The sequence below is a fragment of the Rhipicephalus microplus genome, chromosome 5 (genome assembly GCF_043290135.1).
Source record: "Rhipicephalus microplus isolate Deutch F79 chromosome 5, USDA_Rmic, whole genome shotgun sequence".
Lineage (NCBI taxonomy): Eukaryota > Metazoa > Arthropoda > Arachnida > Ixodida > Ixodidae > Rhipicephalus > Rhipicephalus microplus.
In genome coordinates, this window is record NC_134704.1 from 160,978,989 (window position 1) to 160,990,471 (window position 11,483).

At 45.8% G+C, this 11,483-nt stretch overlaps 2 protein-coding genes and 1 pseudogene across 2 annotated transcripts; all 3 read left to right on the forward strand.

Moving 5' to 3' along the window:
- The first annotated feature begins 298 nt into the window (after positions 1–298).
- On the forward strand, positions 299–1,168 carry LOC142818008 (uncharacterized). Its single transcript, XM_075896153.1, has 2 exons — positions 299–749; positions 873–1,168. The coding sequence occupies exons 1-2, from the start codon at positions 299–301 to the stop codon at positions 1,166–1,168; spliced, it is 747 nt and encodes a 248-aa protein (XP_075752268.1).
- Positions 1,169–2,241: 1,073 nt separating this feature from the next.
- LOC142818007 (uncharacterized) lies at positions 2,242–5,293 on the forward strand. Its single transcript, XM_075896152.1, has 5 exons — positions 2,242–2,673; positions 2,751–3,367; positions 3,455–3,661; positions 3,717–3,914; positions 4,092–5,293. The coding sequence occupies exons 2-5, from the start codon at positions 3,293–3,295 to the stop codon at positions 4,428–4,430; spliced, it is 819 nt and encodes a 272-aa protein (XP_075752267.1). The 5' UTR covers positions 2,242–2,673; positions 2,751–3,292; the 3' UTR covers positions 4,431–5,293.
- Positions 5,294–6,644: 1,351 nt separating this feature from the next.
- Positions 6,645–8,930, forward strand: LOC142818005 (uncharacterized; annotated as a pseudogene).
- The last annotated feature ends 2,553 nt before the right edge of the window (positions 8,931–11,483 follow it).

Sequence of the window (11,483 nt, forward strand, 5' to 3'; positions counted from 1 at the left end):
CCAGTCGGCGCACACCTCTACAGCGCAGTACGACAGTCTGGCGTGGTTGCAGCGGTAGCGACGACCACAGCTAAGCCAGAGTCCTTCAATTTTACTGGTCACGAAACTGCTTTGTAACTCAATGGGAGAGCTTCATATGATGCGTTGGGTTGCCGCGCAGTGGCGCCACCATCTCACTGAGGGGATTCGTCGGGCTGGTCGGGCGGCGTTGCGCTGGCTCGAACGACGCTGCGAGTTGTTTGCTTTGTGTGGGAAACATGCATATCGTGCTGTTGTGATGCGGCTTAGTGCAGCGACGATGCCGAACACGTGTTGTGTCCCGGAATGTCGTTCCGGGTACAAGAGCAGAACAGAAAAAGTTTCCTTGTTCTGTGTACCCAGCGACGGCGTGCTGCGCGAGAAATGGAAGCGCTTAATTCCAAGGCAAGAAACGGCTGACTTTTGCTTCGACTCTAAGTATGTGAGAGTGTGCGAAAAGCATTTCGATGACAGTGACATCGTCCGCGCAGATGAATTTGTGGTGAATGGCGAAAAAGTGTCACTTCCGCGCAACAAGCCCCTTCTGAAGCTTTGTGCCATTCCAAGGAAGTTTGACGGCTTGCCAGCGCATTTGACGAAGCCGAAGCAGCGGTCACGGACCCTGACAAGAAGGTCCCCAGCGAAGCGACGTCGTGAGTCGTCCTCATGTGCCCGTAAAACAGAAGTTCACGCCAAACCAGGCACATCGGGTGCCGCGTCGTGTGATGAAGGTGAGTTTACGTCCAATGTTGTTTTAACTTTCTTGCTCGTGCAGTGATTATATAGATGAAATTTCGAAGGAGTGTGTGAGCTGAAAATGCGCTATTTGAAACGATTTTTGAAATTGTTTGCAGATTTTGCACTGCCCACAGATCTTGTCGGCGAGGGGCCAACGCGCGCTTCGGACTCGGCGTGCCAGACAGATGAATTCACCAGCCCTCTCGCCGAGGTTAAACTGCTGAAGTGCCAACTTCGGGCAACGAAACAACAGCTGACCTTGTGTCAGACGAAATTGGCCAAGATAAGAGTGCAAGCGAGCAAGCACAAAAAACTTGAAGAAAGCCTTCAAAAAATGTCAACCCGCACGAAGTTGATTTTTGATCAATGCGTGATGAAGGCGAATGCCAAGTCTGCGAAAGCTGCCAGGTAAGTTTAGAAAACAGGCCAGCGCGTGTAGGATGTTTGGGAGCAGTGTTGGTGTATTTCAGTGTCAAATTTGGTTCTTTAGATTACCCCACCATGCTTCTTCGCTGAAAATACACTTTAATGTTAACATTCCTCGGGCATGTTGAGAATATTGATTCAACAGGCCATATGCGTGTCACCACATCGATTTTGTTTCAGCACCCCCTATTTTTTATTACTCCAGCAGTTTCAAATAAAAGTTGTGTTTGCTTTCCACAGCATTCCTTTTATCCTTAACGTGCCAACAGTCTCACTTTGCAGTGTCTGTTGCTTATTGAGGATGAATACAATTACAGACGGATGAAGTTTTATACATTTTCGTATGCCCATACTACAAGGTTGGAGAATGCGCTGCATATGTTTGCAACGTGTCAAATGCTAAGGTTGCATAACATACGATATGCCAGAGAAACGCCAGATCGCATGTATTTATCCTGAACATGATCCTCTGTGCCTACTGTTCATTGGGCTTTCAGCACATGCAGCTCGAAAGCAGCATACAGCATGTCATGGAATGGGGTATTCTTGAAGCACCTACGCATGAACCTGGTATAATGTGCTTGTATCCTTTTAGCAGTTTCGCTACTGTAAATGCATGTGAAATCCATTATAAAACAACTTTACTATTTAATGCATGTGTTTCAGTATTATGAGCCCCCTCTCCTATTTTTGGTGTCTGGTGCACACACATTATGCATGCATATAAAGCATCTTGTCTGTGTCATGTACATGCATGTATTTCCAAATGCACTGCACGAATGTTTTTTATCCTGAAGGCCCACTATGTAGCATGTTTCGAAATGTGAGAACAGTTCCCTACTTTTCTCTTTAGGTACAGGAAAGAATGGCTTTATGACTGTCTCCTTCTGAAGGTTAAGTCGACGTCTGTGTACACGTTCCTTCATGAGAACGAATTTCTACCTCTCCCTAACCCCCGCACTCTGTATACTTACATGAAGAACCTGAAAGCTGACTTTGGGTTTGATGCAAACTTGTTTGCTGTTCTGAACGAAAAGGTTGCAGCGGTCCCAGAGAGAGAACGACGAGGTTTGGAGAAATATCTATATTTAAAATCAAAAGCAGTGCCTGTGACTTTTGACATTGTTCCTAAGCCATTTGGCCATTTCTATTTTGCAGGAGTACTCATGTTTTACGAGATGAGTGTTCGCAAAAGCCTGCATGTCAGAGAATCTGATATGGCCCTGCTTGGAAAAGTCAACTTTGCTGAACACACCAGAACAGGGGATAACGAGAAAGACGCTGATCATGTGTTGGTGTTCCTGTTTCGGCCCTTTCTTGGGGGCTGGTCGCAAACTGTGGGAACATTCTGCGCTTCCAGCGCTGCTCCTGGTTCTGTTGTGGCCAAATTGCTGCTGCAGTGCATTGTGCACTTGGAAAATTCTGGCGCTGTTGTCCAGGCTGTGACATGCGACAATTCTACAAGCAACCGGTCAGCTTTGAGGTCGTTGGGTAACAACTTTTTCCTGTAACAATCGTAGAGTACTGCTGTAATATATGGTTATACAGCTGAAATTTCTTCTTTCCAGGCATACATGGGGACAGAAAAAACCCACAAACATCATTTCAACACCCCTGTGACCCGTCAAGAGAGATTTACACTGTCATCGACCCACCGCACATTTTCAAGTGCATAAGAAACAACCTTCAAAAGGTTGGGAAGTTTCTGGTAAGAAAAACGAGGTGTGGTTATGCTATACTTTGCTGTACAAATTGTTTACAGCAATAATTGAAATTTTGTTTCAAGCTGCAAGAGGGTGACGTTTAGCACGATCATTTTAAGTCCCTTTTGGGGTATGAGGAAGACCAGGCTGGACTCCGAGCTGTGCCTAAACTGACAATGAGTGTGAGAAAATGAGTGTTAGACTTGCTGTTCAGGCAAGTAATATTATGACTTTTTCTTGTGCAGCAGGTAGCATGTTTGGGAAACTACTCCTTCAGCCACACCTTACTGATTTTTTATCTTCAGTTGTTCAGTGAATCTACAGCTGCTGCACTGGAGTTTTACAGCAGGCAAGATGTGTGCAAGGAGCTGCATGATTCAAAGGTGACCGCAGCATTCACCAGACGAATGAACGGCCTGTTTGACTGCTTGAATTCTCGGAGGCCAGAGCACGTGCAGTATAACGAAGTGGAGCACATTGCAGTGAGAAATACCACTCGAGACTTTATATGTTTTTATGGGTATCCTGCTTTTATTTATTGTTACAGATGTAACATGAATATTTTTCAGACGTTTAAAGAGAACGTGACATGGCTGAACAACTGTTGTGATTACATTGAGAGTTTGCCGAAGCAAAGGCAAGCCTGCTTCCTCACCAAGCCCACGTCTGAAGCGCTGCGAGTAACCCTACTCAGTACTATCGCACTTGTGGTGAACCTTCTGGCCTCAGGTTTTCTATATGTGCTGGTTGGAAATTTCGGACAGGATCCTCTTGAGGTAAACATGTAAGCTTTTTTATTTCTGCATTCACTATCTGTTGTCTCACTTTCAGAGGTTTTTTGGCATTGCGAGACACGTTGCTGGTGACGGACGGCAACCAACGATTCAACAGTTCCTGTTCATATACCAAATGCTTTCGGTCAACAACCTTGTCCGCCCACCCAAGCGGGCATCAGTTGATGGTGACGGGCCGCAGTTGCTGTTCAAGCTGCAGGACCTCTTCAACAAGGAACCTGCTCCTGTCAATCATGTGCGATGCCATATTGAAAACAAAAGAGCTATTGATAGTTTCTCCATCTGGGATATATTTTTCGGCGAAGAGCTGCTAAACAGACGTTCACTCAGAATATGCACAGAGTTCATCATTTACCTGTGCATGATATTTTTCCACGAACATGCATGTAAACAAAGAAAATTCTCGTTTCAGGTTGACTCCCTGGCCATTCTCCTGGATGACGTTCTTTTGGAGCCGACTGAGAGTGAGGAAGAGGCCCTCGCGGACTTGTCTCCAAAGGAGTGCATTTTAGACTACCTTGCCGGCTATGTTGTCCAAAAATTTTCTGAGATGTGCTGCACCGACTGCGTGGAGTCTTTAAAAGGCTTGCAACGATCACCAAGTGACCTCATTCTTGTGAAGTCGAGAGGTTACCTTCAGGTCCCCTCCACCAAACTGCTAAACCACCTCCAAATTGCTGAAGAGCATGTAGAAGAATTTACGATGAAGCAAACTGCGTGTGCTGGTGGGTGTGTACATGGGCATTGTTGAGCAGGTTTTGCTAGACAATGGTACAGCTTCAGCTGCTGTCGGCTGCCCCACCCACTTTGTTGGGACGACTGCTGAAGTTCTACACCTTTTTCTTCGGTGCCGCCTGCATTTTTTCACACGCGAAAAAAATAAGCAGTCACGTGTGACAAAGCGAGCAACATGCCCAGCTGGTGGAGGGAGAAAGCCAAACTGAAGGAGTAGTGTAAAAGCAAAGCAGCCCTTTGCGAGCCTCCTGGATCTATAATTGTATAGCTCACTTATAGGCGGATTTTTGTTTGATCAGTAAAATAGTAGCTGTGTTTCCTTACTTGTTTGCAAACTTTATAACCTTGTGGTCAGGCTCGCATGCAAAAAAAACTTTCTGGTGTCTTTGTGCTTTCACTTTTAATATTTCTACGAACTATCGCTCAGGATTCGTTTTTTGTTTTGTAACCATGCGTGGCCGCTTCCGGTTTTTTATCTGGTGTTTCAACTGAAGCGCCCGTTTGCTCTTTTTTTTTGTACGTCGCGTCGGGCAATATTGTTGATATGGAAAGGTTGTCACCTTGTCACTAACTTGATTTCTTGTTTGCTCGAAAATATTCTCGACCCTATTTTCATGGATCGAAAATTAATGACGTCCCGAGAGCAATTCATGCATAGCAAATGCCGCGTGACTCACTTTATCGATGTCTTCTGTGCAGGCCACGCTGCGGACTGCTTCTTTGACGTTTGCGTTTCCTTCTAGTCTTTTGCAGAGCATGAGTTCGCTTTAATAAACTTCATTCAGTAGAACTTTACGTTTGTCCTTGTTGCGTGGCAATATTCTGTTTCGTCCGTGTGCTACACATCAAAGCGCAAACAATAAATTTTTGTACGCTGCACCACGCTCTTTTGTCTCCCTTCATAATATTGAAATTTATTTTTGTAGCATGTGATAAAAGCTTGCGCTTCCTTTTTTGCAAGGATTGAAAAGCGGGTTCGCGGAAAGACACACAGTGCAACATACATCATTTCGTGTTTTGATCCTTTCCTTTTATGCAGCGCTTTTAAATGTTACTGTACCACCTCATTGAAAAGAGAATATTAGTGGGGTATCTGGGTGCTCAGCGCATTCCAGAGCACTCAACAGATTCATTAAAAGCCTACTCTGAAGGACACGTACCTGCTTTTCAGTTTTTTTTTTTTTTTCGTTGCATTATTGATAGGCCCGCAGCAGTCCGCAGCTACGGAGCTACCGTATGTATTGTGGTTACAAAGTTTTCTTGAAGGAAACAAACAAAAGATATTTTAAAATTGGTAAACACGGCGCAGCGCTTGCGCCCAAAGACGCGAAAGCAGTTGCCGTTCGTGGCCGAGGTCTGCGGCGATTTATTCGAAAAAATAAAACCCCATTGGAGGCAGGTGGTATGTACAATAATTGGGCGATTCATCGCTAACAACTGCGAAAAGAAAAAAAGAAACCCAGCGCGCAGAGACCAGAAGCAGCGAGCGTTTTCATGCCAAAAGCTGGCAAATATGCCGCACGCGCGGCGGCTGGATCCCCTCAGTGTGACGGTGGCGCCAGTCGTGGCACCCGCGGACCCTATATGAAAGTAGCGCCGAGGTTTCGTGACCAGTAATGCATTGAAGGACTCTGGCTAAGCCTACCCTACCGGTGTAGTGGGAAACATGGTCTGTGGATAGTCCAAGTCGTCTTCTGCAGCTGCAATATGCCGGGAAAATGCAACTTCCAGCACGCGTGGTTAACCGGTGCTGCTTATAAAGAGTGGATTTCTCCGGACACATCGAACTCGCATCGAGCTAAGTGCAAGGTATGTGCAAAAACATTCGACGTGTCGTCAATGGGGGAGTCTGCCCTCAAAAGTCACATGAAAAGCGCAAAGCATGTGGAGAACATGACAGCAACCACAGCTCATAGTACTGTGCGGAGCCACTTCACAGCTGTTCAGAAGCAACGCGTCGAGCCAACTCCTTCAAGTTCAACATCGTCGGATGTGAGCAGCCTGTGCAAAGCTCATGAGAGTGGTCGACGCGGAGATACTGTGGAACCTGAAAATGGTCACGGCGCACTACTCCTACAAATCGTCCACACATACGGGGGACCTTTTCAAGAAAATGTTCCCGGACAGTGAAATCGCTAAGGCATTTTCCTGCAGTGAGAGGAAATCTGCATACATGGTGTGCCATGGTCTGAGACCGTTTTTTCTCTCATGCCTGCAATGCGAATTGGAGCAGTCGGACGGTTAGACCGTTCTGTTCGACGAGTCTTTGAACGACTACCTGCAGAGGAAACAAATGGACATTCATGTGCGCTACTGGAGCACAATGCCCGAGCGGGTGACCACGAGGTTTTATACGTCGGTGTTCATGGGACATTCAACTGCCGAAGACCTTCAAGAGAAGCTTCTGGGTGCCCTGGAAGATTTGCCACTGGCGAGAGCTGTTCAGCTGTCAATGGATGGCCCTAATGTAAACCTGAAGTGTTTTAGAGGAATGCAAGAATACCTGCAGCAAAACCATCAAGTTCAGTGTTTGGACCTGGGCACATGCGGACTTCATACCATACATAACGCGTACAGGGTGGGCGTTGTTGCCAGCAAGTGGGGCCTAGAGAATCTCCTATCAAGCCTCAGTGCCATTTTTCATGATGCGCCAGCGCGAAGGGAAGACTTCTCTACTGTGACAGGCCAAGTAACATTTCCTCTCAACTTCGCTTCTCATCGCTGGGTAGAAAATGTTCCCGTCATTGAACGTGCCATAACTCTCTGGGGTGACGTGCAAAAGTACGTCACATGTGCAAAAAAGAAAGAGGTGAACTTGCCAAAGTGTGCATCGTTCATCCAGCTCAGCGACTTTTGCCAGGACCCACTGCTGTTGGTCAAACTGAAGTTTGCTTTGGGCATCGCGATGATTCTAAAACCATTCCTCACGGAATATCAGCTGGACAAACCACTGGTGTTCTTTTTGAAAAGAGATCTCGAGTGCCTCGTGAGGAAGCTTCTTGCGAGATTCGTGAAGTGCTCGGTGCTGTCCGCTTCCACAGGAGTTGTCGGCATGCTGAAGATGGACGTCGCAGACCCAAATAACCATGTATCATCAGAGAAAGTTGATATTGGGCACGCTGCTGAACAAGTACTCAAAGCCGCGAAGGTGAGCGCCAAAGATGTATTTGCCTTTAGGATGGAATGCAAACAGTTCCTTGTAAGCACAATCAAGAAGATTATGGAGAAAAGCCCACTGACATACCATCTGGTTAGAAACCTGTCATCTCTTGATCCCCGTCAAATGGCCTCAAAGCCAGATGACTGCCTTCCAGGCTTCAGAAAGGTCCTAGACGCACTTATTGCAGTTGGTCGATTGGGAGAGCATGAGTGCGATTCTGTCCTTGGGGAATACACAGAACTTCTGCAAGAAAACAAACACAACCTGCGGCAGTTTGACAAACACACTCTTGGCCTGGACGAGTTCTACCTTGAGTTGTTGAAGGGTGACTCATCCTACATGCACTTGTGAAAGGTTATCCGGCTTCTTCTCATCTTGAGCCACGGGCAGGCAACTGTTGAAAGAGGCTTCAGCGTCAACCGCCAGGTCTCTGTCGAAAACCTTAAGGACATCTCGTATGTGTCACAGCGAATCGTTTGTGATGCTGTAAGCAAGGCTGGTGGCATCCTGAACGTTGCCATAACGAAGGAGTTGCGGAAGTCTGTCGCAGCCGCACACAACCGTTATCGGGCCTACTTGGAGGATACGAAAAAACAAGTGATGGAGCAGACAAAAGCATCAAAGAGAAGCCACATTGAAGAAGAGGTAGAGAGCATCAAGACAAAGAAGAGGATGCTGGAAGCAACAATCACTGACTTAACAGCCTGTGCCGGCAAGTACACTCTGCGGGCGGAAGCCACAAGCGACATTACTTTGATTGTGAAGTCCAACAGTTTAAAAAAAACTGCAAACGAGAAGTCCCTGGAACTTGCAGACATGGATGAGAGCCTGAAGAGGAAGCTTCTGGAACTTAAAACCTGAAGGGAAGCTTCGGGTACTTAATATCTCGAGTCCACTGTTTGAAAATAGGCCCCTTTTATGTGTATGTGTGCAATACGTCCTAGATACTGAGGCGAATCAGCAAAAGGGATGTTGACATCAGCAGGAAACAGTGGTATGAAACCTAGTCCCCTTTTGTGCGTGTGTGCAATGCGTCTAAATTGTGAGGTGAATCAGCCGAAAACAGTACAATGAAACCTAGTCCCCTTTTGTGGGTATGTGTGTGCAGTAAGATTGTGAGGTGAATCAGCAAAATGGATGTTGAAATCAGCAGAAAACAGTGCAATGAAACCAGCATATATGAAAATTGTGCTTGCATTTTTTCCCTTACAGTAAAATATCTGCTTCCATGCTGTAAAAATTGTTGTTTTTCTACGGTCTTAGAAAAATGTTATTTCTCAAGTCCTTGAAAATCCTTAGTTGGGGCCTTGAAAGTCTTTAAAAACCCTTGAATTTTTTTCTTCGTGGTCGCTATGCACCCTGAATGCACACACACGGCGATCAAAGCTGCTTGATATTCTGCACTTCCGTCTGCAAATCACTGAGGCTCTCATTAGCAGCGTACCAAACACAAGAAAGCGTGGAAGGCCTTTCTACGAAGTCGAACCGGCGGATGTTCATGAGGAGAAGAAAGCCCGCATTCGACGGCCTAGCTCGGATGCACGCTACGATGGAACGGATCATTGGCCAGAAGCTCGGGACCAAACGATTCCTTCTAGATGCAAGTATGAAGGTTGCAAAGGAAGATCAAGAGTTTTTTGCAAGAAATGTGAAGTGCCGCTCTGCATGACCAAGGATTGTAACTGCTACTACAAATTTCACACTTGAAAGACTTTTCCCTGTTTCTTGACCTCTATGACGCTATGTACACAATTGTGTACATGACTGTTAAAAATAAACTGCGCTCGTACTTTTGTCGGAAGCCTGTCAGTTCATCTTATTTGGTCAAATATATAGAGTTGAAACACAAAAAATTTTTTTAGATGGAAATAGCGAGTGGCGTCTGAAAGGGTTAAGTAAACAGCTTTCATTTGTCATCGACACTGGATCACATTTATACTGATCTAATGGCATGGCTGCGTTCTGTGATGTTTAATAAAAGGTAACAGGAAGAACAGCACGCACATAATCACGTCGAAACGTCGGCATAGTGTGCATATAATATCAGCCCTGGGGGCGGCTTGTGGCCCCCTTACGACTGGTGGCGCCGCTAGCAGGAGATTTTGTCCCTATATCAACCTTTGGGTGGAGTTTCGTGACCAGAAAGCATTGAAGAACTACGGCGCTACTTTTGACCGGATATGTTTCCACATGTAACGAACTACATAGCGACTTGCCCGCTGTGCCACATGACAAAACTCGAATCCAGCGTCCCTTAGTTTTCTTTTTTGTAAGGCAGCAAACCACTTTTGCCCATTGACCAAGCCCCCCCCTCCCCCCCCCTCCTCAATGTGGGAATGAGACAGTGCTGCATTAGCTCTACAAAACACAAAATTATAAATGCAAAAGAAACCAGCAAGCAAAAAAAAAAAAACAAGAAAGCCTACGAAGCCAAACGACTCAGTGACGTCTATTGTGAAGGGGACTTGCAGTACGTGTGGGCTTATCCACAAGCAAAAAGAAGGACAACAAAACTTTACTGCAGCGACAGCAGACCTTACCATCTTCTGTGTCGCGTAGGCCAAAACAACTGGGCGATGTTGCACCAAGCTTAGAAAAAAGTCACATTGCTAATGTTGAGTGTTTATCTTCAGATTCTGACGACGCAGACGATGAATCTGGTGATAATCAGGAGATACTCGATTGGGTCATCCAATGCTCCAACCCATTAAAAAAGCTTGTTATTGTTCGCCTATTAGCTACAGCACATACCCACTTCAGGCTTAATTCCTCACCGTCGTCAGCCAATGCATAAACAATTGGTGCAAAATTCCTTGCAAATGCTTAGCGAGTACGAAGTTTCTCAGAAGAATGATGAAAAATAGCATAGCGAATGCCGGCCTACTACCCAAAAACTTTTATTACTAATGCCGTCGTGAGTACCCAGAAAGTGTGCTTGCAGCAGTTATTGGGTAAGTTTTTAGAAAAGGCTCTGAAAGGCCCTTCTTCTAGCTTTTGCTGTGACTGGTTTTTTTCCCCCTTTTTAACGGGAAGCACAACTTTTTACAATCATTAACAAAGTTCTGCTATGGTAGCTGGTTTGGTAATGACTGCTAAATGATGAGCTTTGAAGGCAATTTAAGGCCCCAGCTGCCACAATTAAAATATGGTCCAATCGAATTGCACGCTTTCTCAGACAGATATGGTAGAAGCATCTTGCATGAGCCTAAAGTGGCAAGTAGAGCATGCAGGCGGCCAGATAGCACATTTGCATGACAAACAAATGAAATACAAGCTCATGAGTGGGAATGAGTGCCACAGGCGAACCCATCCTATATTGGACATATATGACACCATGCCTTCACCCATGAGAATAGAGGAATTGGCCGCTATGCAAACTGGCAGCACCTAACATAAGGTAGACTTGCTTTTACTGAGGCACACACCATCCCGTCTTCAATATTAGGGCTTCCCATTTTTAAGTAAGCAATCTGCTTTCGAAGTTCCCACAGTGAGCACATTTCAGTTTCCTTTTAACTTAGCGAACAAGAACAACAGTTCTAACCCAGACATGAACCAAATGGCAGTGCTGACAGCTATGTAGTTTGTACATTTGGTCTGTTTTGGTTTCATTTTAGCTCCGTCTTTTCCAGACAGGCACATATCCCTGTATGGTCACTCTCCCTGATGTTTACTCTTACGTACATCGCACAACACCTGCCCACCTTGCAGGCAGACCTGCAGTCTAATCAACATACTTCAAGTTCAGTACGGATGAGTGGGGCAGGCTTCTGCGCAGCCCTGCTCTAGACATGCAAATCTTGTCTGGGCGAATGACTTAGGCGTCACGAGCCTCTGCGGAGAAAACATTTTGCAGTCAAATAGATATTTACGACAGAAGCTGCGCCGGCACGGATAATAGCATCATGA